The sequence below is a fragment of the Drosophila albomicans genome, chromosome 2R (assembly GCF_009650485.2).
Source record: "Drosophila albomicans strain 15112-1751.03 chromosome 2R, ASM965048v2, whole genome shotgun sequence".
Taxonomy (NCBI): domain Eukaryota; kingdom Metazoa; phylum Arthropoda; class Insecta; order Diptera; family Drosophilidae; genus Drosophila; species Drosophila albomicans.
Window position 1 is genome coordinate 24,880,568 of NC_047631.2, and position 25,102 is coordinate 24,905,669.

Genomic DNA, 25,102 nt, shown 5'->3' on the forward strand with positions numbered 1-25,102 from the left:
CTAAAAAACTAAAATCAAATTGGAAGCTTTCTAAATAAGGGGTGTTTAATTTTCGATAATAATAAAAACAAAGACAAGGAATACTGATACTAACAAAATTCAAAATTTATTATTTACATTTTCGATCAAATTGAGTTGCCTATTAAAATGACGCATAGCCCACGCTTCGACCAATTATAGGGTATTTGGATGTCATTGCGAACCAGCTGTTTTTGCTGTTCGTCACTTTGTTAATTGAGTGTGCAAAAATGCCACGAGCGAAGAATTAAAAATAATTCAACATTGTCACCAAATTGTCGCAATATTTTGAAGTCAGGATCGAGGCGAAATGGAGAAACGACAGCGAGAGCTGGAGGCGCTCGTGACCACACAGAAGGAGCAGCTATCGCGCTACGAGAAACGACTCAAAGGTACTTTCTAAATGCATAATCAACTGATTTAATTAAATGCAATTCAAATTGCAGACGTGGTCACCGCCTACAAGGGACTTTTGAAAGAGAAGGAAGCACTCGAAACGAGCCTGGCAGCTCATGCCGAGGCCACCTCCAGTGTCGTCAAGGATGCCACTCAACCCAGTGAAGACAGCGATGCTTCCGGTGCTGCTGCAACCGAAGCAGATGCTGCTGATGGCAGCGGTAGCGATGTCAATGTTGACAAGGGACAGCTGCAGACACAGATCATCACGCTGATGAACTCGCTGGCCACGCTCTCGGCGGAAAAGTCACGCATGGAAGCCTCATTCCAGGCGGACAAGAAGCAGCTGCGCTCCCAGATTGCCCAAAAGGAGCAGAGCATACAGGAGCTGGTGGCCAAGGCGAAGGAACAGTCGCAGCGCGCCAAGAGCGATGTGGACGAGGTGAAGGCCAAGTGGATCATTGAGCGACAGGAGCGCGAAAAGGAGACCAACAATCAAATGATTATGTTGCGTGAACTGCAAAAACTCTACGCGGACGAACGGCATCTCAAGGAGAACATCGAGATGCAGCTGAACAACTTCAAGACGCAATTCGCCAGCAACGAGGCAGAGAACAGTCGTCTACGTGAACTGCAGTTGCAGCTGAAGGAGGCGCGTGCCCAGCTCAAGCAATTCCAGGTGAAGTCGGAGCAATCTTTGGCCGCTGCCACCGCCGCGGATAACAGCGCCCTGTTGCAACAGGTGCGCCAGGAGATGCAACAGCTGCAGGAACAGCATGCGGTGGCCATCAAGCAGGAGCAGCGTCGCGTGCTGCGCGCCGAGGAGCAGAGTCGTCGCCAAGCGGCGCTGCACGAGGATCGTGTGGCCAATTTGGAGGCACGTCTCGCCGAACTGAGCAGCTCGGTGGGCAACTACGATCGTCTGCGACAGCAGGATCAGGAGAACATTCATGCACTCAAGCAGCAGCTCCACGAATTGGAGCAATCGCATTCCCGCCAAGCGCCTGCGGTAGCTTTACTAAGCGACAGCGATGCCGACATGGCCGGACTGGTGGATGAAATTGTGCGTCTCAAGCAGCTGCTAATCAAAGCCAATGCCCGCTCCGCACATCCACTCGATCTTAGCCATGTGCTGGGCAGCAATTCGACTGCCGCCACAGCCGACAGTCATGTGCATTGTGAGCAGCAGCTGCAGAGCTTGCAACAGTCGCTGGACTCGGCCAAGCAGCAGCGTCAGCAGCTGGAGCAGAAGACGCAGTTGCAGCAGACACACATCCAAACGCTGCAGGATAAGGTGCAAGTGCTCAATCGCAACATAGACGAGGCGGAGCAGGAGCTGAAGCAGCAAGGCGACAAAATGCGGCAAGCCCTGAAGCAGGAGCGTGCCAAGTGGCAGGAAGCGAAGGCAGAGCTTGAGAATGAGACGCGTTGCAAGCTGAATGAGCTGGAGCAACTGTTGCAGAAGCAGCGCCAGAGATCGCTGCAGTTGCTCGACGAGAAGGAGCAGGAGATTAAGACACTGCAAACATCGTTTGAGGTCTTTCACAAACCGACTGCAACAACGCCACTCGAGGGTAACGAGCAGTTCAACTATTCGTCGGATGCCGACAGTGTTGAGGTGGAAGCTGCTGGTGAGTTGCGACAGCACAAGGTAAAGCCCAAAAAGTTGTCGATCAGTGAGAACTGCCATATGCTGCACTATGCCAACGAATTGGCGCGCAAGGACATCGAGATTACAACGCTGCGCAAGTCCAAATACACGGCGGAGTCGACGCTTCGCAAGGCCATCCAGGACAAGGTGACAGCGCAGCAGGAGATGCACGAGAAGATCGAGTGCTTGGAGGAGCAAGTGGATAGGTGGGTTGACCACCCGAAAAGTGTCATTAAATCAATTGTTATTTCTATTGCAGACTGGAGCGCTGCAAGACCCGCGAAGGCGCCAATTTGGAGTACCTGAAGAACGTCATCATCAGCTTCATTGTGACCCGCGATGCGGAGGGCAAACGTCACATGCTGAATGCAATCAGCGCTGTGCTGCAGTTCACCAATTCGGAGATGACAACCATTAATGCCGCATTCCAAAAGAAATAGCGAAACACATTCAATTCAATCCGTGTATAACAATGAAATCAATATATTGTAGCTTAACTGAATCCTGCCACAGGATATTTCTTTAGATAATCGTTGAGCACAGAGGGAAACATGGACAGAAACTTGAAGCGTGCGCCCATCTGCTTGGGATCTGTTAGCATCTCGTAACCCGACTTAATGAGCTCCTTGTTCTCGGGCAGTGCATTCGCTAGTAGCTGCTCCAATCTAACTTTTCCCTGCATGCGCTCCAGAAATTCGCCCTGCTCCACCGGTCCATAACACTGGATGTGACCACGCGACTCGGCCACATGTTGTAAGTGCTTAAAGTCCACATCCGCTGTCAGGTCAGCGGTGCCCGGCTCCAGCAGTGGTTCGTGCAGCGCATGCTGCTTGAAGCCACGAAACGTGTCCGTCTTCTCGCCCAAATGTCCGTAGTCCATGATGAGACCTACGCCGCCATGCTCCGCCAAACGTTGCGCCAGCAAATCTACATGACGTTCCGCTTCCAAAGAGTATTCCAAGCAGGTGCGTGTTTCATTCGGCAGTGGTTTAAACAAGCGTGAGACGGGTGTCTGTGACTTGGATATCACGTATCGAAACTCGGGCAGCAGCTTGGACTCTGGCTGCTCCACCACATCGATGAGCACCTCCTGCCACAACCCCTCGATCAGCTGCAACTTGTGGATAGGAAGCGCATCAAAGAACTCGTGCGCCAGCACCAGCGAGAAACCCGGCGGCACATCCTCCAACCGACTATGCCAATACGCCTTGATGCCCGTCGCTGTGGTGCCCACTTGATAGTGTGGCAACTGGGCATCCTCTGGCAGCTTCTGGTGCGTGTAGCAGAAACGTTGCGCCTGCTGCAGACTCAGATACGGACTTATCTCGACCATATGCATGCTGAACTCGGCGCCCTGTTTGAATTTGGTCAACACCTTAAGTACATCACGTGCCAAAGTGCCGCGTCCCGGACCTAATTCAATCAGCTGAAAGGGCGACGGACTTCCAAGTTTGCGCCATTCACTTGCCAACCACACGCCCACCAGCTGCGAATATGGATTCAGTTACGATTCCTTGAATGCTGTGGAAACTTCTCTCACCTCTCCAAAGATTTGTGATATTTCAGGGGATGTGATAAAGTCACCTTCACGTCCAAATACATCACGATTCATATAGTAACCGCCTTGGGGATTTGTGAGCACTTCACGCATATATTCGGCCACTGTGATGGGTCCCGTGGCCAGAATTCGGGCTCTCAGCTGTTTGCTGAGACTGATCTCGCCATGTGCGGGGGATTCATTCGCCGCCGGCTTTGGCTGCGGTGTCTGCAACTCTTGACTCTTGGCCGCGGAAACAGCGCTCAAGTTTGGGCGCCGTACAGACTTGTAGCTGTAGCTGCGTCGGCTTCCAATTCGCAGCAGCGCTTCGCGTAACATTTTTTTGTTATCAAAAGTTGAACGGGAGCTGCCAAGCTGATGGTAAAAGAAGGCAACAGTGCAGCCAATTACAAAAGTCTGAAAGTGCTGCCCTGCTCCCTCAAAGTATTTTACAGTGCTGCCCAGTTGACAGAAAAAGAATATATACTTGCAGCACTGCCAACTGGTATTAGCATGTTTTGCATGTTTTATTTGAGTAAAAAATATAAAAACCTTAATTGCCAACTGTTACGCCGAATCAAAAATGCGTAATCGGAATTCATATTATTATATTTCTTATGTGTATGTAAAATCGAAATTAGCTAAAACGACCCAATCAGCAACAGTGCAACAAGTTTTCAAAATCTTTTTATCTTTTAAACTCAACTTAAACTTAAACATAAAATGCAGTTTGGAAAAAAAACTTACCGGTGCCGCTCGTTAGATTTTCATCACACTTCACTTAGCATTTACTTATGCTTCTATTTCTCTCGCACTCACTGCACTTTAAAGGCAAAACTCTTTTTCCAGAAAATTTGCCGGCCACATAAAAAAAAATTTAATTCTCACTTCACTTGGCTGCTCTGCATATATTTTATATAAACTATATCACTTTTGCACGCCTATTAATTAAGTAGTAGATCTTAGATTACCGAACATTTATTAATTAAAAAAAAAAAACACTTCGCGTTTTGCGACTACAATTTTTTCAACCGCGCGTAGTCATTGTTAAAAGGAAACTAAGAAGCTTTAAGCTCAGTGCTCAGAACCAATCGAAGCTCAGCTTTAATCTGCGCTCTGCCTGCTAGTGTAGGTTATCGATAAATTAAGATTGCGCGCTTCAGTTTAAATTTGAATATAACAATCGTTAAAGAGGAATAAAGTGGGAGTTATATTTAATTTAGTCATTGCCACTGGCAAATAAATGTTTGCATTCTTTATTATAATTAATTGGGCTTCAATATTACATAATCGGTGACCATCATTATTCCACAGTTAAATGACATCCATTAGAACAACCTGATGTCGGCCACAACCTTATCGTTGTCGTAGATCTCCTTGGCATAGCACAGATTGGGAAAATCGAAGGCGGCGCCATAGCGATTCCTGCATCCAGTGGTGGCCTTATCGCCAGGAGTGTACACAGGCTGTCCAATCACATTGGTGGTGGCAAAGTTGCAAGTGAACACAAAGTGGTTGTAGAAATCTCTAGAGAAACGCACAGCGGCACAGCCCAAATGGGTGTTCTTCTCAGCAACTGCAATGGTAAACTTGGCCACATTCTTGTTGGTCAACTCCTCGGGGAAACTAGCCAGGATCTCGGGGGAAGCATTCGCACGCTCAGCAAACCATTTCTCAATCTGCTCCTTGATGATCTCCGCATCTGTGTACTCCGACTCGGCGCCACTATAACTGAAGATGGCATTGTTCTGGCCAGCATAGGCAAAGCGTTCCGTGCTGCGACACTTGTCGGGCAACGACTGGCAAGTCTTCACATTGAAGAGGGCCAGATGGGTGAGTTCCTCGCACCAAGTCATCTTGGCCATACGGACAGCTTTAGGAAGTCCCTCAATCTTGCCACCAGCTACGTTGTTGCGCAGTTCATTAAAGAGAGTCAGGATGAGCTTCTCATGTGGCTGAATGTTCACTTCTCGCACATCCTTGGGGCAGTCTTCGCTAAAGTTCTAAGAGGGGATTCGATGGGATGGCGTTACTTGGTTATTAATGGGATTAATACTCACTCCTTTATTGTTGCAGGCAATATGCTTATCTAAGCAAGTAGGCAAGGCACAATAATCGATTGCGGAGGCGATTCCAGCCAAGGCAGCCAACAGAAGAAACACTTTCATTGTAAAGAGGATGTTGTGGCTTTCACTACAGTTCACAATCAACTGCTGACTTGGCTGGTAGAGGAGTTTTTATTTATATAGGCCGGTTAGTGCCTGGCTCCAAAACGCAGCTTGCAACAATTGTTTACATACAACTTCAGCTAAAACTTTCCACAGCTGAGTCGAGTTCTGGGCAAAGTCTGTTTTCTAATCCGCTGGAACACTTGCGTATTGAGTCACTTCTGGGCAAAAAGTGTGCCTCAGTTTGGGGTATAAATGAAGGCACTTTGAAACTCTTCATCAGTTACAACTTGGAAAGCAACAAGCAAGTTTCAACATGAGCTTCAAGATAACTGCCTTTTTCCTGCTGACCACAGCATTGGTTGGTTTCGTCGCCTCCATTGACTACTGTGCCTTGCCCACTTGCCTGGACAAGCATATTGCCTGCAACAACAAAGGAGTAAGTAGGAATCCCGTATATAACACATCCATTCCACCCTATCATATGCCTTGTTCAGAACTTTAGCGAAGACTGCCCCAAGGATGTGCGAGAAGTGAACATTCAGCCCCATGAGAAGCTCATCCTGACCCTTTTCAATGAACTGCGCAACAACGTAGCTGGTGGCAACATTGAGGGACTGCCTAAAGCTGTCCGTATGGCCAAGATGACTTGGTGCGAGGAACTCACCCATCTGGCCCTCTTTAATGTGAAGACTTGCCAGTCGTTGCCCGACAAGTGTCGCAGCACGGAACGCTTTGCCTATGCTGGCCAGAACAATGCCATCTTCAGTTACAGTGGCGCCGAGTCGGAGTACACAGATGCGGAGATCATCAAGGAGCAGATTGAGAAATGGTTTGCTGAGCGTGCGAATGCTTCCCCCGAGATCTTGGCTAGTTTCCCCGAGGAGTTGACCAACAAGAATGTGGCCAAGTTTACCATTGCCGTTGCTGAGAAGAACACCCATTTGGGCTGTGCCGCTGTGCGTTTCTCTAGGGATTTCTATAACCACTTTGTGTTCACTTGCAACTTTGCCACCACAAATGTGATTGGACAGCCTGTGTACACTCCTGGCGATAAGGCCACCACTGGATGCAGGAATCGCTATGGCGCCGCCTTCGATTTTCCCAATTTGTGCTATGCCAAGGAGATCTACGACAACGAGAAGGTTGTATCCGACATCAGGTTGTTCTAGAGATATGAAATGAACTTTCTTTAGACGGGCAATGATACAATGATGCGAAAAACGTTTGAAATGTAATACAAAGACTTGGATAATAATAAAATTGCAACAACAGATTCCATATGAATTGTTTAATGAAACAATTTTTTGAGCAAAGCCAACAACACCGAACCACAAAATTAATATGCATAAATCATTTAGCAAATAATTAGTAGCTCCGTCTGGAAGATTAGTTAATCTTCCCAAGAATTTCTAATTAAGGCGAGATTTTCGTACTAGTTCAACTTTTAAAACCCAACTACAAGCATAGTGAACTTTTATCCACATAAAAAGACATTTGTTAAGTTGTTATTAGCTTATTCAAAACCACATTTATTGATTACATTGACCATACCGCGATGGAAGCGGTAGAAAAGCCAACGAAACACCAAACAAGATTGTGTATTTTATGAAATTTTCGCCATTTAGGCGGTGGTTGCTGCGGTAGCAGCAGCGCTGGCGGTGGCAGCAGCCTCCTCCCTGAGGCGATCCTTCTTGAGGGGACCCATGAAGGCCAGTTTGTCGGCAGGAGTCTGGAAGCGACCATGACCCATCTTGGACGAGGTGTCGATGAACTTGAGCTTGATCTGTTCCAGAGCCGAACGCTTGGTGTGACGCAGCAGCGACTTGCGCAGAGTAATGACGCGCTTCTTGGAGCCAATGCAGCAGCCCTTGATCATGACGAAGTCGTTGTTGACCTCACCGTAGTGGGGGAAGCCACCCATGGGGGTGATGCTCTTGTCGGTCAGATCGTACTCAGTGGAGGCGTTGTTCTTGATGACCTGCAAAAGGAGAGTTGTCATTGATTAGTTGATTGAACAGCAAGAAAATCTATTGTAAATATGGGAGGTTTAAACTGCTTTGTCAGTCCTATCATTATAAATATCACGGTTCATCAAGTTTTTTTATTTTTTCGATGTCGTTATATTAAATGGTTTTTATCATCACTGAGCAGTAAATAGGGAATAGTTAAAAAACGGGATATGATGACGTTTGTTTACCTTGCCGTCCTTGGTATGGATGCCAGCACCGATGCGGTAGATCTTCTTGTTGATCTCGGTACGGTGGTGGTAACCCTTCTGACCAGCACGTGCCACAGTGGTGGACACACGAGATGGATGCCAAGCTCCAATACAGGCGACCTTGCGCAGACCCTTGTGCGTCTTGCGGGGCAGCTTCTTGGTGTGCCAACGCGAGGTGACACCCTTGAAACCCTTACCCTTGGTCACACCAACGCAATCGATCATCTCATCCTGGCCGAACACATTGCTGACCTGGATGGGCTTCTCGAGGTGCTCACGAGCCCACTTGACCTTATCTTCGATGGAGCCACCGTTCAGCTGGATCTCCATGATGTGGGCCTTCTTTTGGCGTTGCTTGATCAAACGGATCTGTTTGAAATAAATAAGATAATAGCATTTGATTAGCAAACCAAGTTATTAAGTAATAATGTTGGGACTGTGCGTGATATGGTTTAACCGAGCGATCATCGCCTGAGCGGCTGCGCACCGTTACTGGAATATATCAAACATCGCCACCCGAAGGGCAATTTGATCTGCGACGTTGCATCCATGAACCGTGCATTGAGGGCACAGCGCGAATGCTTTTTAGGCCAGGCGCACCGATCACACCGAGGTGCAATCGGCGCAACAAGTCCAAGGACGTCGCGCGGTGAAATATAATGAAAGATCAAAATGAGAAATTACCTGCGAGTGGGCAATGATGCGGATGACCTTGCAGTAACGCAGCATCTTACGGAAATCGTTCTCGATGCTCTTCTTGCCGAGATCATCGGTCCACTTCTTGCTGGCCTTGGTGAAAGCCTTCTTCTTCTCGCTGTTACACCTGATTAATTGAACGAGTTGTGTTTTTTTGATTTGTAATTAATATACAGCATCACTCTGAAGTCCAATCGAAGCCAAGCTAAAGTCTGTGCGGGGCGAGATAAAAACGGGAAGCGCACCTCATCGCAACATATCTTTCGAATGGCGAGCGGAGATGGCATCTTCCATGACGTGATCACTCATCAATTGGCTACAAACGTGCCAAAGCAGCTCACACGACTTGCATTGATTTTAAAAGCTCTCTCAGCGAACTGATCCAAGAACTTTATAGTTTTCGATTGTCATATTTAGTAAAAATGTCACATGAATTTCATGAGCGGCACACACACGTGGTTTGCTGGCATAAACTGTGATCAGAAGGAAGGCAGCAGAGATGGTAAAAGGCTTTTCAACAGTGTTTTTTGCTCATTCAGATACCATCTTATCATCATCCAGCAGTTATGCAGCAGCCAATCAAAATCGACTTCAAACCACGTGCGCGCCCTCGACCAAAAAACAAAATGGCGTCTCATAGGATACATACCAGTTCTTATAGAAGCGACGACGGCACTCCTCGGACAGATGCTGAGCCCAAACATTGACCAGAGCACGTAGACCGAATGGAGTCTCGATGTAGCCGACGGCACCAACAACAATCATGGGTGGCGTCTCCAAGACGGTAACGGCCTCAACGACCTCCTTCTTGTTGATCTCTGTAAAATGCAATTAAGGTTAGGTTAGCACGTGTTTTACAAACATTACAAATCTTTTTTTTTTTAATGGCATATCAGTCCGCCCTAGTAAGTATTAATCACGGTTGATCATTGTGTTCTAACCATAAAATTTTACTTTTTTCTCATCATGAAAATTAACAAGTCTTATTTTGATATATAGAAATGTGGATACTCACTTGAACCAGGACGATCCGCCTCACGCACAACGTGGGTCATACCGGCCTTGTAGCCGATGAAGCAAGTCATATGGACAGGCTTGGTGGCATCATCCTTGGGGAAAGCCTTAACCTTACCACGGTGGCGAGCTGAGCGCTTCTTGGGGTAGAAGGCCATGGAGCCATGACGGGGTGCTGAGAATTTACGATGAGACTGTAATTAAACAAATGTGAAAGCTGCATTATTAATCTGACAATCTCGTATTTCGTTGCACATTTTTTTTAGGTTATGTTGAATTTTACTTTTGAATTGCATTACACGTGAGCGATATGAAAAAATTATTAATCTGCTTTAGCACCAAGTTTAATACTTTCGTTTACTTTTTTAATGTATTGCACTTTGATTTTGTTATTATATTTTAAACACCAATGCACAAAATAAATTTTGGATATTTTAACTATCTCGCGGAGAGAAACTTACCATGACGTCCGTTCGCTTCAGACGTTGAAACAAAAAGAAAGGAAGTGACTGCGTAAAACGTGAAGTCGGCTTCGTTGCCGACGTATAGGGCTGCCAACCTACTACAATTGCTTAAAGTTGACACCGCTTTTGGAAAATTAGTGTTGTAAAATCGGAATAGACGGGATGACATCGTGACCAATTATTTATGTTACTTAATTTTATATATAGAAAATAGAAATGAATGTATTTTATGCAAATATAAATAATTTAAAATTATTTATTTATTCCGACTGTACAAAGCAATTGATGAAGTATTTATAGTATTTTAAACCTTTCAGTTATTAGTATGCTATTTATTGTTCAAAAGTATCGGTGTTTTTATCGCCGTGTGGTAACGCTGTAAACAACATATTGGCGCCCGGCGTTTGTTGCGTTTTTGCAATTTGTTATTAAAAAAGTAAATTAAAATGCGCACATCTACAGAACCGGACCACACGGTCTTGATGAATGAGTCTATCAGTTGCTATGAAATATGTTCCAATGACTTTGCATACAACCTACTTTGCGTGGCTCAAAAAGAGCATCTCTCGCTGATTCTGATAAGTTTGCCGGTGAGTTATAAATTCTAAATTAAACAAAATCACATATTAACAAGTGGTACAACACATAGGAGGAGAGTGGCGAGTTTATGTGGAACCATGTGCAAGATCTAGAGATCATGGAGAAGGATCCACGTTGCCATGCGATCGCCTTCTCACCAGATACCTCGCTGAACACCACGCCAAACAAAGTCTCGATTTGCGCTGCTCTCGGCAACTGTGACATCAAACTGTTCCACACCGACCTGAATCAGTACAGCAGTGTCCACAATCTGAAGGGACACACCGATTACGTCAATGATATTGCCTGGGTTTGTGATGGTGAGCTGCTTGCTTCTGTCAGCGATGATTACTCCTGCAGGTTTTGGAATATTTCATCTGATTTGGAAAACATCATCACATACTATCTGACATCGGCGGGCATGTCCGTGAAAACGCATCCTGAGGATCCCAACAAAGTGCTCATAGCTGAAAAACGTGGTATGTTTATGCTAATAATGCAAACTAACAATACCCAAGCACTGCTTTTGTCTTTCAGGTGTTGTCCATTTATATAATGTGCGCAGCAAGCAGACAGTTGTGTCTGTCGAATCCCCAAAGTTTCCATTGATGTCTGCCGATTGGGCCAACAGCAATCGTTTGTTTGTCACCGCAATTGCAGGAGGAGACATTGTCAGTTGGGATCTGAGTCGCCCATTTATGCCCGTTGATGTGAAGCAGGTGCACGAGGATGGTGGACGCATTGTGCGTTTCTCACCCGGCAGCTCTGAGATTGCCATGGCCAGCATCGGACGTCCGGATCTTACTTTGAAAGTGTTTTTGGCCAAATCGACAGTTCCGCTGATCGAGGCGGCTCTTAAAACATATGGCGGTCTCGCTTGGCATCATCGCTTGCCGTATATAAGTGCGGCATCGGATAGAAAATTGTATTTCTGGAAGGTGCAAATCAAATAAGCTATTTAAATATTTGTATTATTTCTAATAAACGATTTTGTTTGTAACTGCTGCATTTCATTATTTTCTTCAAGTGTTTGGTATATTTACTTCGGGTATATTTTAATTCGACCAGTAACGGTCACACTTGGAACAGTTGCCATTTGTTGCGGACCACAAACAAAACAAAAGTCGCAAATATTGCAAGTTAACAAGGATTTATATAAACGCTAAAGCCAAATCATGTCGAATGCAGAGACTCAAGTGTCCAGTTTGCCGATGCCACCAGAGCGTTACATCAGCAACTACACTGAGGAGAATATACGACGCAATCGAGCACCGCGTCCGCCGCCGCCACCTTCCCAACATGAAGTTTATAGCATGTTTGGCATACAGTATAACAACGACGAGATGATACGCTCTCTGGAGTCTCAAAACATTAAGCGTTTAATACCCATACATTTCGATCGGCGCAAGGAACTAAAGAAACTCAATCATTCGCTGCTTGTCAACTTTTTGGATCTCATAGACTTTCTCATACTGAATCCCGACAGTCCAAGGCGGACAGAGAAGGTAAAGTGAGCCCTACTTTTTGTTTACCCTTCACTGTTAGCTATCATTGGTAGCTAACAGGAAATGCGTATAACAGACCGACGCAGTGCTACATTTAACAGCACTGTTATTTAGCATTCTACTGCGTCGCCATGTTAATGTTAATGTACTGCTAACAATAGTTTTCGACTTCTGAAAGTGCAGCAGCATAGAATTGGGCATTTTTTTTTACTAAAATGATTTCTGAAAATGGAAAGCGCGTATATCACAATAATGTAGACTGTAGTTTTCTTGATTGTTTATAAAAAATAACAAAGTTTGTTTTTCTGCAGATTGACGATCTGAGTTTGCTGTTTGTCAACATGCATCATCTGCTCAATGAGTTCAGACCACATCAAGCGCGTGAAACATTACGAGTCATGATGGAAATGCAGAAGCGTCAACGTGTCGAGACAGCCTCGCGTTTTCAGAAGCATTTGGAGAAAGTGCGTGAGATCGTTAACACTGCATTTTCTGCGTTGCCAACACTTTTCGACGAGGACGATGGCTCAGCCAAGATCAAAATGGAAGTGGATCCCTTGGAATCGAATGCAGCGGCCAAAAATGATCCCAGCTATCAGCATGATCGTGTAATGTGCAAACTCGTGGATGTCCTCGACTAGACAGAATATCCGAAATATTTGCAGAATTATGATTAGTCTACCAACTATTATATACCATTATTCTAACTAAATATATTATAAGCAATAAATTTGTAAACATTTTATAACATACGTTACGCATGTCAGCATGTCATTTAAGATTAACTGAGGAACTCCTAAAGATTATGACGATACTTGTTGGTATATAGTATCTATCATGGAAAACGTTTAACACGTTGTTAATCTTTACAATTGTGTCCATGTTGTCTCTATGATAAGCCATTGTGATATCTGAATGAATCTTCACTTTTTTGCAATTTGATAAAAACTCTGTGGCGTTTGAGAGAAAAGATCATTTGCAAGTTGAAGATCGAGGAGTTCGCAGAAAAACGTAACAAGAAATTTGACAATTGATTGAACTATACTAGGATAATGGCTGACAAAAGTGATGAAATTTCCACTACTCCTAAAGTGAAAGGTAGCTAAACTAATAAATGTATATAGAAAGAATGAATGGAATTCACTTCATAACATTTTAGACATCGAAACAGATACAGATGGTCATTCTAATAGCACAGTTGAGGCAAGCGTTGGCTCTCCAGAGAATGCTCCAGCGGATTTCGATAAGGCCATTGATGCCTCTGGCTTTGGACGTTTCAATCTAATACTTTTCTTTGTGGCAATATTTGCCACTTGTGCCAATATGTTTGAGTCTACCACGATGTCATACATTCTGCCCATAGCTGAGTGTGATCTGCATTTAACACTGACGGATAAAGGAGTCCTCAATGCTTGCGCTTATGCTGGCATGATCATCTCGGCGATTCCCTGGGGATATTTGTCCGATACAAAGGGACGTCGCAAAGTGCTTGTCTGTGGCTATCTTTTGACTTCAATTTGCGTTTTTGGCAGTGCTCTGAGTCAGAATTTTATAATGCTAGTGACATTCAAGTTTCTCGGTGGTCTTATGTAAGTATTTATCTTTTGCACACTTTTTGCAATGTTAACATCTTGTGAATTTGTAGGGTAAATGGTCCAGCTGCTGTGCTTTTCACATATTTGACAGAGCTGCATGGTCCCAAATATCGCTCTAATGTGCTGATGGTTGTTGGCATGGTAACTTCCGGATGTCTGTTGCTTTTGCCCGTGCTGGCTTGGGCCATATTTCCTAGAGACTGGGACTTTGTGCTTTTTGAGAGTCTTGCCAGTAAGTAAATTGGTTCTTGCTTTCCTTCTTCCATTAATAATTTTGCTTCATAGTTCATAGTTGGCAAATCTTTTTGTTTGTCTGCGCGTTGCCCAGTTTGATAAGTGGATTTGTGCTATGGACAATGCCAGAGAGTCCCAAATTTCTAATGTCGCAAGGTCGCAATGCAGAGGCTTTGCAGATGCTACAAAAGATCTATCACATTAACACTGGCAAGCCAAAGGATACCTATCCAGTAAGTTTAATTGTCTCTCACAAATTGTATGTACTTTAAAATAAATTCAATTCTTTTTCATAGATCAAATCGCTTGTTCTTGAGGTGCCCAGTCGTGATGCACAAAAGAATGAAGCCATCTACACCATTGATGACAAATCAGAGTCTAAAACGGAGCCAGTAAAGCGTGAGTCTCGAACTGTTCTAGAAAGTCTACGTGCTGGCATGCAGCAGATGAAACCCATGTTCCATAAGCCACTTCTCGGTTTGGCGCTGCAAATTTATACCATGCAATTTGCCATGTTCTTGGGATTGAATACAATTCGCCTGTGGCTGCCTCAGTTATTCTCTTCGATGGCCGACTTTGAGGCGGAATTCGATGAATCCGCCGAGATGTGCACAATTCTGGAGTACAGCATTAATAAAACAGCTGAGACATTGACGAATCATGAGAATGCTTGCGCCGAGGTACGTGATAATATCCCGATAAGATTTCAGATCTTCATTTTTGCTGCATCATTCTGACGTTGTGCAAACAGAGACTTAATGCTTCTTCTCGTTGTCTTAGCCGAAAGTTGTCTCAATGGATATGTATATCAACAATATCATCGTGTCGGCTTGTGGTCTGGTGGGATACTTTTTTGCCGGATCAATCATACGCCTCGTTGGCACCAAGCGTTTGTTGAGTAAGTTAATTTTTATGATCACAGCTATCAAAGCATTTAATATCTTTTTCTTTTTTGCAGCTTATGGGCTGTTTATATCGAGTATTCTTGGCCTAGCCCTCTACTGGTCTGTTAATAGCCTGATGACTCTTTGTCTCGCCTCGGCTTTTCTTACTGTTGCTGGTGTCTCATTTTCCTCTCTTCTGAGTGCAGTTGTTTCGCTTTTTCCCACGCAGTTGCGGTATGACCAAATATAATAAATTATAAATATCCTCAAGTTGACGCTTGATTTAAATATTCTTTGCAGTTCCATTGTGGTTGCCATTACCATGATGTGTGGTCGTCTAGGAGCACTCTCGGGTAATTTACTTTTCCCCGTGTTTATTCAGATCGGTTGTCTGCCTCCCTTTGTGATGGTTGCTGCCGTCATGATAAGTGAGTTTTCGCATTAACTTTTAAAGACCACTCATTTATTAAATGTTTTGAAAATGTTCTTTTATTTCAGTTGCTGGCGTGCTTTCCATTTTCGTCCCCAATCCCAAAAAGGCAACATTTACATAATTAAACTTTTGCGCATTTCGGATTGCATTTCGTTTTGTAACTAGAATTGTAAAAACTGTTGTCGACAGGCTTTAATTGCTGTCATTCGTTCATAATTGTGTGCAACGTGTAAAAAGTTTTTTCTTTTAGTACAAAAAATGAACAATGACATTTATTATACTTTTATTCCTTTGGCTATAAATAAAAACTAATATTTATACACTGATTAACAAATTCAATGGCGTATTGTCTGATAAAAATGGACATTTTTCTAGAAATAGTAGTTTTTCTTATTTATATTTATTTTATTTATATTTCATCATTCAAGATTTTATTTATTATCTTATAAGAATGGACATTTTTCTAGTAATTGTAATTGTCTTTATTTATTTTTATATCGTCATTCATGCTTTCGTTTTATTCTGAAACTCATTCATGAAAGATAGAGAGAAAAGTTTACTCAGCATGACGACGTTGTGATGCTCTTGCATAATATATATAATATACTTTACATACACGAATGTGATACTATCCACATTATATAATCTGTTTAAATAATATTTCGAATTCTATGTGATATTGAAACAAGGAAACCAATAAAGTAATTTAATATAGCGATTCTTAAATTTTCATTAGGATAGGATTTAAATTAAGAGATTTTTCTAAATATGATTCAGTATATGTTATATAGATGAGAGTTTCTGCTGAGTTGCACACCTCTTTTCACATTTTGTGACGTAATTAAGATCGTGACGTAGAATATTCGTAGACTAACGAGATTTGTCATGCCGTGTGAACTATGATAAGGTTCGAGAAAGATATGTCCAAAGCTGCATTTCACCATGAAGATTACGTAGAAGATAATAAAGAATACAGCTGCTAATTGGATTTTAGTATAATTAATTCAAAGCTACGATATATGCTTTAGGTAAATATGTAAACAAATCGTACAATTATCAAGTGATTACAAAGTGAGCACACGCCGTGCACAAAACGTGTTAAAAAGTCAACAATCTTTTCTTATCTCAAAATCATCAACGTGGTTGCTACCTCAAGCTGATGAGCTATCATCATTTTTGGGGCGATTGCCTTGTCGTTTGTTGAGGAACCCCGTAGGATGATGAGTGCTCCCAAGAAAGAAATGTTTGTCTTCGTAAAGTTAGTCAAACAGATTTTTTTTTTAATTCATTCACTATCTTTATAGCATCGTTGCCACGATAAGAAAGTGTTATATGTGAGTGAATCTACACATTTTCCAGTTCGCCAAGATGATATAAACCTCGTGTCATTCACAAGAATGCATCATTCAGCATCTGAATCGCGAAGAAAACGGCAGCCTGGCGAATAATACTTAAATAAAATCCCGAACCGAACTCGGAAGCTGTGGAACCAACTGTGATAAATTGATATATGATATATAGTATATTAAATATTCAACTATAAAGTGTTTTCTCACTGCGCTTTTAATTAAGCAGCGTGCGCATTTTAATTGAGTGGCCAATAAATATTTCAATTAAAACAATTTGTGATAACCATAACTCGAATAGTGCGAAACTATGGCCGAGAATAGTGCGGAAAATGTGAATCGTGAAAAAGCGAAAGGTAATTGTGAAATTACAAATTGAAGAACAACAATTTGTATGCATATTTAAATGGAATATGAATGTGAAATGTGAAGCCAGGAGCAGCCAAGTAAAGTCCTGGAAAAAAACTGAAATGGCTTTAAGCGATATAATTTATTTTCGTTTACACTGGTTTATTTAAGTGGCTTTCTATTATAATCTCACGCTGTTAAATAATGTTATCTTAAATGAGTCTGATACAATAATAATGTGTGTTATAAACATCTTTTATTCAAAAGTGCTATTGTGACAAATAATAAAAGAAAAGGTGTAAAGCAATTATTTATATTTTTAATATTTATTTGTGGATTAGAATTTTAGTTCGCAGTTAAAATAAATTTCTACTTGAGCGTAGTTTGGAAATCATGTTTCATTCTGTGAATAACGAATTTAAAGTGTGCACTTAAAATTAAAATGATGAAGATGGAATATAACAAAGTTTCATACATTGTTAATCTTAAACTTACAAGGAAGCGCAAATGGAAACTACATCATTTATTTCATACACTTTATAGAAAGCGAAACAGATACGGATGGCAACTCAAACAGCACAGCTGTCGCCTCCTCCGGCTCTCCCGATGATGCTCCTGCGGACTTCGACAAGGCCATTGTTGCCTCTGGCTTCGGACGTTTCAATCTCATTCTGCTGCTCGTCACTGTACCTGCCACTTGTGCCAATATGTTTGAGTCGACCACAATGTCATACATTTTGCCCATAGCAGAGTGCGATTTGCATTTAACACTGACGGATAAAGGAGTGCTCAATGCTTGTGCATATGCTGGCATGATCATCTCAGCGATTCCTTGGGGATATCTGGCCGATACAAAGGGACGTCGCAAAGTGCTCGTTTATGGCTATCTGCTCACTTGCATTTGTGTCTTGGGTAGCGCGTTGAGTCAGAATTTTATTATGTTGGTGACATTCAAGTTCTTCGGTGGACTTATGTAAGTGTCAAAAGTCTCTTTGCTCTGGCAACGCATTAACTCTTCAACTTATAGGGTGAATGGCCCAGCAGCTGTGCTGTTTACATATCTGACTGAGATGCATGGTCCCAAGTACAGACCCAATGTGCTCATGGTGGTTGGCATGATAACTTCCACATCTACGCTGTTGCTGCCCATGCTGGCTTGGGGCATCTTCCCCAGACCCTGGGACTTTCTGCTCTTTGGCAGTCTCGATAGTAAGTTAAATAGACTTTGGGATGGAGTTGTTAAATATTTATGTTTGTGCTTTTAAACAGTTCACAGCTGGCAGATCTTTTTGTTTGTCTGTGCGTTGCCCAGTTTGGTTAGTGGATTGGTGCTCTATTTCATGCCCGAGAGTCCTCGCTTCCTGATGAGTCAGGGACGCAATGAAGAGGCTTTGGAGATGCTGAAAATGATCTATCACGTTAACACGGGCAAGCCAAAGGACACTTATCCAGTAAGCAGAATTACTTGCCATATTCCTTTGGATACTTTTTATTGGAGTGCTTCTCTTGCAGATCAAATCTCTTATTCTTGAGGTGCCCAGTCGTGATGCACAAAAGGATGAAGCCATTTACACCATTGAGAATAAGTCGGAGGATAAAGTGGAGCCTGTCAAGCGTCAGTCTCGCACCCTCATCGAAAGTCTACGCGCTGGCATGCAACAGATGAAGCCCATGTTCCATAAGCCACTCTTGGGTCTTGCACTCCATTGCTATACGATGCAGTTCTGCATCTTTCTGGGCATGAATACCATACGTCTCTGGTTGCCACAGCTGTTCGCCTCGATGGCCGAGTATGAGGCTGAGCACGCGAACGAAGATGACTCAGCAACGATGTGCACGATTCTCGAGTACAGTGTGAATAAAACAGCTGAGACTTTGACAAATCATGATAATGCTTGCGCCGTGGTACGTGATAAGGAGATAAGATTAATTTAAACCCCTTTCTTGCTGACGTATTTCGTGCAACTATCTTGCAGCCAAAAACCATCTCAATGGATATGTACATCAACAATATAATTGTGTCGTTTTGTGGACTTGTGGGTTATTTCTTTGCCGGAGCCATAATCCGTTTAATTGGTGCCAAACGCTTGTTGAGTAAGTCATTTATCATTATCATTTAGAGTCCGCACTTTCTAGTTTCTAATTTGCATCTTTTGCTACAGCTTATGGTCTGCTCGTGTCTGGCGTACTTGGCATTGCGCTCTACTGGTCCATTAACAGTCTGACCACAATTATCATCTCCTCCGCTTTTGTGACTGTCTCTGGCGTCGCGGTTTCCTCTCTTCTCGGCGCTGTCGTCGCCCTCTTTCCCACCCAATTGCGGTAAAGTTCAAATAAATGATAAATACGAGAAGTTCTCGAGGTCTGACAACATTTTGCTCTTTGCAGCTCGCTGGTGGTGGCCATTGCCATGATGTTTGGACGTCTTGGAGCGCTCTCGGGGAATCTACTCTTCCCCGTGTTCGTACAGATCGGATGTGTGCCGCCCTTCGTGATGGTCGCTTCAGTTATGCTGCGTAGGTTTCTCGATTTTCAATTATTAATAAGTGTTTATTTTTCATTTTTCTGTTTTTTCTATTTCCAGTTGCTGCGGTTCTCTCGTATTTTGTGCCCAATCCCAAGAAGGCGGCATTTACGTAACAAATCTTTTGCTTATCTTTAGTTAAATACTATTGCGAATTCAGTTGTAAAAATATTTGTTGACAAACTTTTATTGATAGTTGCTTAGTTTAGTTTAGTTTACTCTGGCTGACAAGCCTCTTAAATAACATCTCAAAACTTGAATAAATGCCATCTGACATAAAGTTTGTTAAATCATTAATTTAGCAACGTGTTGCAAATTAAATAGTTGCTTGTTAAGCTTGCTCCTGAGTGCATTTCGAGTTCAGTTCAACTATAAATTAAGAGCTGTGAATCTCGTTATCACCAATTAAATCCGTCTGCATGCGGTTGAGGTTATCTGTTGCTGCTTTTGACAAGACATAAATCAACGGAAATTATTTATCAATTGAGAGAAGAGTTCAAGTGTCCTTTTTCGGCAGCACTTAATTGAATAGTGTTGTGTTCTTCTTGTATTCTTATCAATTGAAATTATGTGTTTATGAATGTTTTTGATGGACACTCCATAACATGATTGATAAATAAGTTTGTCAAAGTGTTATGCCTAATTGAATTCGGTTGTCTTGTACAATTGTTAAGTTGTTTATAATAGATACTTAAATGTTAAGCATTATAAACAATTTTGTTACAACACACTTTATGATTAAAATTTCCTGTTCTTAACATGCAACATAAACTCCGAGGGCGGTAAGAAATCAGATCGATTATAAATAAATTATAATTTGGTGGATATTGCCATTCGTTAGGCTAAAAATCTGGTATATGTTGCACTCTTTAGTATATTGTAATATATTATATCAATATACCATATATAGTCTTCGGTATATCTTAGTATTTTTGTAGTATGTAAATTTAGTATATCTTATCATACTGTATAGCTTTCGGCTGTAGCTTTTTTACTTGTTATAAATTTTTTTGGTCTGACAACCTTTCAAGGTTCGTCCAAATTGGCAACATATACAACGAAGACCGTTTGATAAGTGATCGGGTTAAGAAATCAGATATATTATGAATAAGTTATAATTTAGCTTTGCAACATATTTGGTCACACTATTTGTTCTATCTTTTTAAGTCCAACCATTCAGGTAAGCTAATTTGGAATTTATATTTTCGAGTATTTATCTATTTATACCCGCTACCCATAGGGTAGAAGGGTATTATAACTTTGTGCAGGCAGGAAATGTATGTAACAGGTAGAAGGAGGCATCTCCGACCCTATAAAGTATATATATTCTTGATCAGCGTCAACAGCCGAGACGATCTGGCTATGTCCGTCCGTCCGTATGAACACCTAGATCTCAGAGACTATAAGAGATAGAGCTATAATTTTTTTTCGACAGCATTTGTTATGTTTGCACGCAGATCAAGTTTGTTTCAAATTTTTGCCACGCCCACTTCCGCCCCCGTAAATCAAAAAAATCGAATAACAAGCGTAATTGTAAAAAATTTTGGTATATACAATAATAAGTATAGTATTTATGATTCCTGAAAATTTGGTTGCGATCAGATAAAAATTGTCGAAGTTATTAAAGAAATACTTTTGTATGGCCGACAATCTGGAATATTGTGCCGTCTATGGTATATTTTGAGTGCGGTACTATATCGATATACCAAATATACCATTTGGTATTTTTTAATGTTTTTAGTATATTTGTTATATTTTAATAATAATACCCCAAAATACGTTTTTAGTATTTTTGTAGTATAATTGGTATGTTTTGAGAATAATACCGCAGAATATATTGCTTTTATTCAAAATGGGTAGCGGTATCTCACAGTCGAGCACACTTGACTGTAGCTTTCTTACTTGTTTTGAATTTATTTAAAGATAATTAATTTGTAGTTGAAATCTGTCGATTACATAGAAGGCTGAAAATAGTTTTCACAATTTCAAATTAATAGTATATGGTTTATCAAATTGGTGTTTACAGTTGTGGTTCTATTACAATATTCAGATGGCCGAAGCTGCTGCTGGGTCGAAAGGTCAAACCGCTGACTTTGAGACGGCGATTGCTGAATGCGGTTTTGGCCTCTTCAACGTGTATATTCTGTTCTGTGCGATGCCCTGCCTGGCGGCCATGGTCTTTTCGGCATCGGCCATGTCTTATGTGATGCCCATGACCGAGTGCGAGCTGAAGTTATCTCTGCTGGACAAGGGCATAATGCATGCTGTGACCTATGCTGGTAAATGCAAAAAAGACTGTTTTCATCTGCACCAAAGACATTCAACTAATTATGCTCAGTGTGTATGCGAAACAGGTATGATCATCTCGGCCATACCCTGGGGTTTTGTGGCTGACACGATGGGGCGTCGCTTGGTGTTGATTAGTGGTGGCTGGATGGATGGTCTCTGTGTGCTGTGTGCGGCCTTGAGTCAGACTTCCACCCAGTTGATGGTCTTTAAGTTCTTTGATGGCTTTATGTAGGTACACATATGATTGCTTGCCAACTTTCACTGTGTGTGTGTGCCTTTTGGCTTGCTTATTTGCTTCCCTATTCTCTGCAGTGTTTGTGGACCCTTTGCCGTGGTCGTTAGCAATCTGGTCGAGTTTCATGGCAAAAAGCATCGGGCTTTCATCATGCTGTTTATCGGTTTCAGTGTTGCCCTTGGTGCACTCATTCTCACCATTGTGGCCTACTTCTTGTTGCCAGTGCATATTTCCTTCGACGTTGGCACCCTCCACTGTAGGTGTATGACTTTTACTACTTTGATTTGTTGTTTTAACTTACCCTTTCTATTTGCAGTTCACACCTGGCAGATCTTTTTGGTGCTGACGGCATTGCCAAGTCTGACGAGCGGTTTTCTGCACATCTTTTTGCCCGAGAGTCCGAGGTTCCTTATGTCCCAGGGCAACTACCGCAAGGCCTTGAAGTCCTTGCAGCGCATCTATGCGATGAACAAGCGCAAGAGTCGCGATTCCTATCCGGTAAGTAAACACTATTAAACAAGTAAGAAAGCTACAGTCGAGTGTACTCGACTGTGAGATACCCGCTACCCATTTTGAATAAAAGCAATATATTTTGTGGTATTATTTTCAAAATATACCAAATATGCTGCAAAAATACCAAAAATATACCAAATGATATATATGGTATATCGATTAAATACCGCATTAAAAATATACCATAGACGGCACAATATACCAGATTGTCAGCTTAAGTAACTAAGAGGCGGTTTTGCCCATACAAAATTATTTCTTTAATAACTTCGACAATCGCAACCAAATTTTCAGGAATCATAACCACTATAGTTGTTATTGTATATACAAAAATTCGTAACTCTAGCTTTAAAATTACGCTTGTTATTCGATTTTTTTGATTTGCGGGCGCGGAAGTGGGCGTGGCAAAAATTTGAAACAAACTTGATCTGCGTGCAAACATAACAAATGCTGTCCAAAAAAAATTATAGCTCTATCTCTTATAGTCTCTGAGATCCAGTGATTCATACGGACGGACGGACAGACGGACAGACACACAGACGGACATGGCTAGATCGTCTCGGATGTTGACGCTGATCAAGAATATATATACTTTATAGGGTCGGAGATGCCTCCTTCTACCTGCCTGTCGGCACAAAGTTATAATACCCTTTGGGTAGCGGGTATAAAAATACTATAATTAAGTTATATAATTAATTTCAAACCTTAGATCACCACTTTAACTGATGCCACACCAGAGCGAGACACAACACACGATCCGAGTGGCCATCAATCATTGCGCGAACGCTTTGCCAGAACCAACAAAAAGTTTGTCGAGGGTCTCCAACAGCTGAAGCCCATGTTTTCCAGTCCATACCTGGCATTATCCGGACGCATTTATTGCCTGCACTTTTGCCAGGTTATGTGGTAATTATATTTCTTAACTAATTAATTTCAATTTCTATTTATCTACTACTTTTGATAGCGTCTTTGGTTGCCACAAATCTTTGAAATCTTAACTAATATTTTTAATTATATTTATCTTTTACTTTTTACAGTGTAATTTTTTTACTTTTTTGGCTGCCACAAATCTTTGCCAAATCTTAACTAATGTGTTTCTAATTATATTTATCTTTTGATAGCGTAAATTCAATACGTCTTTGGCTGCCACAAATCTTTGCCACAATGCACACACTCGAGGTGCATGGCGTTCGGGATAAGAGCATGTGTGCGCTCTTGGATCACAATTCGAAGCGTGGACCAACGAAATCCTTAAAGGTGGAATGCGACATAGTAGGTAGGCGCTCCTTTTGCATCACACTTCATGGCTCTAAAGTAATGAACCTGTAACGTGTAGCATCAGCAACCGGAATCCTTTATGAATAACATTATTGTGGCCGGCATTGGTCTTGTCGGTTTTCTTATCTTCTTTCCCATATTGCGCATACGCGGCGTTGTTAACCATATACTGAGTGAGTTGTACCATATTTCAAAAGTACTAAAAATACTTCATTAAACATTATTTTGTTTTTATAGAGATCTGTCTTTTTGTATGCACCTTTCTGGTTGGTGGTCTTTACTTCTCACGAACATCGGTTACGATTCTGATAGTTGCTTCGCTTTATTTGACCATCATGGGCGTTTGTGCTTCAACCATAATTGGCATGTGTGTTGTGGTCTTTCCCACGTTAATGAGGTGTGTCTCTGATAGTCTAATGATTTATAATTATATTGTATTCGTTACTTTCTTTTTCAGAACAATGGTTTTATTGCTAATCATGACGTTTGGTCGCTTGGGTTCGGTTGCAGGAAACCTTTTGCTGCCCCTCTTCATACAGATAACCTGCTGGGCGCCTTTTGCTTGGCTTGTTTTTCTAATGAGCAGTGAGAAATTACCTTAATATGCTTAAAAAACATTTAACATTTTCTATGCTTTATTTTTCAGTTGCCTTTCTCATGTCGTTGTTCTTGAAAGTGGACTTCCAGCAGCCGCTAAATTAACCTTTGTACCGGTAGTATTTCTTTTTTTTTTTTTTAAATTTAGATCTGTGTAGAATGTATATGTTACGTGTATGTGTGTGAATATATAGCATCATTACTTCATATCAGACTAAGCGTAATTGGGGCAAACGCCTCTTTATCTCATTGTGTGCCCATTCAGTATTCTTTTTGCCTCTGCTCAATCCGCACTCAGCAGCGAGTACAATCAACGCTTTAAAGATATAAGATATATAAATAAACGCAATTTCGACAAGCTCTACTTTAACTTAAACACTTGTGAATTTCACTTTTATATTTCAAATTTTGAATTAAAGCATTATACGTAAAAATTAGAAATTAAATATTTTGTGAAGTTGAAAATGTGATTAGCTTAAATCAAGAAATCGGTTTTGATTCATTTCTAAATTTAAGCCGCAACTTTTTACTTTCTTCAATGCATTTGCATATTCATATCAAATTCATATTTTCCATATCT

General features: G+C 41.8%; 10 protein-coding genes and 2 non-coding genes across 17 annotated transcripts; 7 read left to right on the forward strand and 5 right to left on the reverse strand.

Annotated features, from left to right (window-relative positions):
- The first annotated feature begins 104 nt into the window (after positions 1 to 104).
- On the forward strand, positions 105 to 2,567 carry LOC117574544 (GRIP and coiled-coil domain-containing protein 1). Its single transcript, XM_034258414.2, has 3 exons — positions 105 to 410; positions 465 to 2,271; positions 2,325 to 2,567. The coding sequence occupies exons 1-3, from the start codon at positions 329 to 331 to the stop codon at positions 2,503 to 2,505; spliced, it is 2,070 nt and encodes a 689-aa protein (XP_034114305.1). The 5' UTR covers positions 105 to 328; the 3' UTR covers positions 2,506 to 2,567.
- LOC117574545 (protein arginine methyltransferase NDUFAF7 homolog, mitochondrial) lies at positions 2,508 to 4,063 on the reverse strand. Its single transcript, XM_034258415.2, has 2 exons — positions 3,606 to 4,063; positions 2,508 to 3,551 (listed from the first exon to the last, which is right to left on the reverse strand). Exons 1-2 carry the CDS (start codon positions 3,939 to 3,941, stop codon positions 2,559 to 2,561), a joined length of 1,329 nt encoding a protein of 442 aa, XP_034114306.1. The 5' UTR covers positions 3,942 to 4,063; the 3' UTR covers positions 2,508 to 2,558.
- A 752-nt stretch (positions 4,064 to 4,815) lies between these two features.
- LOC117574383 (antigen 5 like allergen Cul n 1-like) lies at positions 4,816 to 5,837 on the reverse strand. The gene is made up of 2 exons (XM_034258216.2): positions 5,663 to 5,837; positions 4,816 to 5,605 (listed from the first exon to the last, which is right to left on the reverse strand). Exons 1-2 carry the CDS (start codon positions 5,768 to 5,770, stop codon positions 4,931 to 4,933), a joined length of 783 nt encoding a protein of 260 aa, XP_034114107.2. The 5' UTR covers positions 5,771 to 5,837; the 3' UTR covers positions 4,816 to 4,930.
- A 205-nt stretch (positions 5,838 to 6,042) lies between these two features.
- Positions 6,043 to 7,086, forward strand: LOC117573271 (antigen 5 like allergen Cul n 1-like). The gene is made up of 2 exons (XM_034256352.2): positions 6,043 to 6,209; positions 6,268 to 7,086. Exons 1-2 carry the CDS (start codon positions 6,087 to 6,089, stop codon positions 6,940 to 6,942), a joined length of 798 nt encoding a protein of 265 aa, XP_034112243.1. The 5' UTR covers positions 6,043 to 6,086; the 3' UTR covers positions 6,943 to 7,086.
- A 180-nt stretch (positions 7,087 to 7,266) lies between these two features.
- On the reverse strand, positions 7,267 to 10,274 carry LOC117573269 (60S ribosomal protein L3). Of its 2 annotated transcripts, XM_034256349.2 has the most exons (6): positions 10,163 to 10,272; positions 9,703 to 9,895; positions 9,337 to 9,505; positions 8,676 to 8,814; positions 7,971 to 8,360; positions 7,267 to 7,751 (listed from the first exon to the last, which is right to left on the reverse strand). In XM_034256349.2, exons 1-6 carry the CDS (start codon positions 10,163 to 10,165, stop codon positions 7,395 to 7,397), a joined length of 1,251 nt encoding a protein of 416 aa, XP_034112240.1. In that variant the 5' UTR covers positions 10,166 to 10,272; the 3' UTR covers positions 7,267 to 7,394. The 2 variants fall into 2 exon arrangements, with proteins under 2 accessions (XP_034112240.1, XP_034112241.1); XM_034256350.2 differs by lacking the exons at positions 7,267 to 7,751; positions 7,971 to 8,360 and having other exon boundaries at positions 8,779 to 9,076; positions 10,163 to 10,274.
- On the reverse strand, positions 9,163 to 9,247 carry LOC117577009 (small nucleolar RNA U83). The gene has a single exon (XR_004573004.1). It is a non-coding gene; the product is annotated as a small nucleolar RNA U83 (small nucleolar RNA).
- On the reverse strand, positions 9,576 to 9,655 carry LOC117577008 (small nucleolar RNA U43). Its single transcript, XR_004573003.1, has one exon. It is a non-coding gene; the product is annotated as a small nucleolar RNA U43 (small nucleolar RNA).
- Positions 10,275 to 10,485: 211 nt separating the features above from the next.
- LOC117573270 (nucleoporin Nup37) lies at positions 10,486 to 11,713 on the forward strand. The gene is made up of 3 exons (XM_034256351.2): positions 10,486 to 10,755; positions 10,815 to 11,223; positions 11,282 to 11,713. The coding sequence occupies exons 1-3, from the start codon at positions 10,612 to 10,614 to the stop codon at positions 11,695 to 11,697; spliced, it is 969 nt and encodes a 322-aa protein (XP_034112242.1). The 5' UTR covers positions 10,486 to 10,611; the 3' UTR covers positions 11,698 to 11,713.
- A 97-nt stretch (positions 11,714 to 11,810) lies between these two features.
- On the forward strand, positions 11,811 to 13,001 carry LOC117573273 (mediator of RNA polymerase II transcription subunit 7). 2 transcript variants are annotated; one of them, XM_034256353.2, is made up of 2 exons: positions 11,811 to 12,249; positions 12,561 to 13,001. In XM_034256353.2, exons 1-2 carry the CDS (start codon positions 11,920 to 11,922, stop codon positions 12,888 to 12,890), a joined length of 660 nt encoding a protein of 219 aa, XP_034112244.1. In that variant the 5' UTR covers positions 11,811 to 11,919; the 3' UTR covers positions 12,891 to 13,001. The 2 variants fall into 2 exon arrangements, with proteins under 2 accessions (XP_034112244.1, XP_034112245.1); XM_034256354.2 differs by lacking the exon at positions 11,811 to 12,249 and adding an exon at positions 12,408 to 12,503.
- Positions 13,002 to 13,220: 219 nt separating this feature from the next.
- LOC117573268 (synaptic vesicle glycoprotein 2C-like) lies at positions 13,221 to 15,726 on the forward strand. Its single transcript, XM_034256348.2, has 9 exons — positions 13,221 to 13,347; positions 13,409 to 13,838; positions 13,895 to 14,076; positions 14,130 to 14,311; positions 14,375 to 14,758; positions 14,859 to 14,976; positions 15,037 to 15,196; positions 15,263 to 15,390; positions 15,461 to 15,726. The coding sequence occupies exons 1-9, from the start codon at positions 13,302 to 13,304 to the stop codon at positions 15,514 to 15,516; spliced, it is 1,686 nt and encodes a 561-aa protein (XP_034112239.1). The 5' UTR covers positions 13,221 to 13,301; the 3' UTR covers positions 15,517 to 15,726.
- A 1,087-nt stretch (positions 15,727 to 16,813) lies between these two features.
- Positions 16,814 to 19,898, forward strand: LOC117573267 (probable metabolite transport protein CsbC). The gene is made up of 9 exons (XM_034256347.2): positions 16,814 to 17,097; positions 17,633 to 18,062; positions 18,117 to 18,298; positions 18,359 to 18,540; positions 18,602 to 18,994; positions 19,066 to 19,183; positions 19,252 to 19,411; positions 19,478 to 19,605; positions 19,674 to 19,898. The coding sequence occupies exons 1-9, from the start codon at positions 17,052 to 17,054 to the stop codon at positions 19,727 to 19,729; spliced, it is 1,695 nt and encodes a 564-aa protein (XP_034112238.1). The 5' UTR covers positions 16,814 to 17,051; the 3' UTR covers positions 19,730 to 19,898.
- Positions 19,899 to 21,590: 1,692 nt separating this feature from the next.
- On the forward strand, positions 21,591 to 24,736 carry LOC117576169 (synaptic vesicle glycoprotein 2B). Of its 4 annotated transcripts, none has more exons than XM_034260749.2 (10): positions 21,591 to 21,892; positions 21,968 to 22,130; positions 22,215 to 22,393; positions 22,454 to 22,635; positions 23,357 to 23,553; positions 23,769 to 23,919; positions 23,984 to 24,098; positions 24,163 to 24,322; positions 24,383 to 24,510; positions 24,572 to 24,736. In XM_034260749.2, the coding sequence occupies exons 1-10, from the start codon at positions 21,664 to 21,666 to the stop codon at positions 24,625 to 24,627; spliced, it is 1,560 nt and encodes a 519-aa protein (XP_034116640.1). In that variant the 5' UTR covers positions 21,591 to 21,663; the 3' UTR covers positions 24,628 to 24,736. The 4 variants fall into 4 exon arrangements, 3 of the variants coding, with proteins under 3 accessions (XP_034116640.1, XP_034116641.1, XP_034116642.1); XM_034260750.2 differs by having other exon boundaries at positions 21,749 to 21,892; positions 21,952 to 22,130; XM_034260751.2 differs by lacking the exon at positions 21,591 to 21,892 and having other exon boundaries at positions 21,996 to 22,134.
- The last annotated feature ends 366 nt before the right edge of the window (positions 24,737 to 25,102 follow it).

Coding starts and splice junctions, on each gene's coding strand:
- LOC117573268 (XM_034256348.2), top strand. CDS start 13,302: ATGGCTGACAAAAGTGATGAAATTTCCACTACTCCTAAAGTGAAAG. Junction 13,839..13,894: donor AAGTTTCTCGGTGGTCTTAT/GTAAGTATTTAT, acceptor GTGAATTTGTAG/GGTAAATGGTCCAGCTGCTG. Junction 15,391..15,460: donor GGTTGCTGCCGTCATGATAA/GTGAGTTTTCGC, acceptor CTTTTATTTCAG/TTGCTGGCGTGCTTTCCATT.
- LOC117573273 (XM_034256353.2), top strand. CDS start 11,920: ATGTCGAATGCAGAGACTCAAGTGTCCAGTTTGCCGATGCCACCAGAG. Junction 12,250..12,560: donor GTCCAAGGCGGACAGAGAAG/GTAAAGTGAGCC, acceptor GTTTTTCTGCAG/ATTGACGATCTGAGTTTGCT.
- LOC117573267 (XM_034256347.2), top strand. CDS start 17,052: ATGGCCGAGAATAGTGCGGAAAATGTGAATCGTGAAAAAGCGAAAG. Junction 17,098..17,632: donor GAATCGTGAAAAAGCGAAAG/GTAATTGTGAAA, acceptor TACACTTTATAG/AAAGCGAAACAGATACGGAT. Junction 19,184..19,251: donor TGGTGCCAAACGCTTGTTGA/GTAAGTCATTTA, acceptor CTTTTGCTACAG/CTTATGGTCTGCTCGTGTCT.
- LOC117574544 (XM_034258414.2), top strand. CDS start 329: ATGGAGAAACGACAGCGAGAGCTGGAGGCGCTCGTGACCACACAGAAG. Junction 411..464: donor CTACGAGAAACGACTCAAAG/GTACTTTCTAAA, acceptor TTCAAATTGCAG/ACGTGGTCACCGCCTACAAG. Junction 2,272..2,324: donor TTGGAGGAGCAAGTGGATAG/GTGGGTTGACCA, acceptor TTTCTATTGCAG/ACTGGAGCGCTGCAAGACCC.
- LOC117573269 (XM_034256349.2), bottom strand. Junction 9,506..9,702: donor GGCGGATCGTCCTGGTTCAA/GTGAGTATCCAC, acceptor TGCATTTTACAG/AGATCAACAAGAAGGAGGTC. Junction 8,361..8,675: donor GCATCATTGCCCACTCGCAG/GTAATTTCTCAT, acceptor TATTTCAAACAG/ATCCGTTTGATCAAGCAACG.
- LOC117573271 (XM_034256352.2), top strand. CDS start 6,087: ATGAGCTTCAAGATAACTGCCTTTTTCCTGCTGACCACAGCATTGGTT. Junction 6,210..6,267: donor TTGCCTGCAACAACAAAGGA/GTAAGTAGGAAT, acceptor TGCCTTGTTCAG/AACTTTAGCGAAGACTGCCC.
- LOC117576169 (XM_034260749.2), top strand. CDS start 21,664: ATGGCCGAAGCTGCTGCTGGGTCGAAAGGTCAAACCGCTGACTTTGAG. Junction 22,394..22,453: donor CGACGTTGGCACCCTCCACT/GTAGGTGTATGA, acceptor TTCTATTTGCAG/TTCACACCTGGCAGATCTTT. Junction 24,099..24,162: donor CGTTGTTAACCATATACTGA/GTGAGTTGTACC, acceptor TTGTTTTTATAG/AGATCTGTCTTTTTGTATGC.
- LOC117573270 (XM_034256351.2), top strand. CDS start 10,612: ATGCGCACATCTACAGAACCGGACCACACGGTCTTGATGAATGAGTCT. Junction 10,756..10,814: donor TGATTCTGATAAGTTTGCCG/GTGAGTTATAAA, acceptor TACAACACATAG/GAGGAGAGTGGCGAGTTTAT. Junction 11,224..11,281: donor GCTCATAGCTGAAAAACGTG/GTATGTTTATGC, acceptor TTTGTCTTTCAG/GTGTTGTCCATTTATATAAT.
- LOC117574545 (XM_034258415.2), bottom strand. CDS start 3,941: ATGTTACGCGAAGCGCTGCTGCGAATTGGAAGCCGACGCAGCTACAGC. Junction 3,552..3,605: donor TATCACAAATCTTTGGAGAG/GTGAGAGAAGTT, acceptor CCATATTCGCAG/CTGGTGGGCGTGTGGTTGGC.
- LOC117574383 (XM_034258216.2), bottom strand. CDS start 5,770: ATGAAAGTGTTTCTTCTGTTGGCTGCCTTGGCTGGAATCGCCTCCGCA. Junction 5,606..5,662: donor TTGCCTGCAACAATAAAGGA/GTGAGTATTAAT, acceptor ATCCCCTCTTAG/AACTTTAGCGAAGACTGCCC.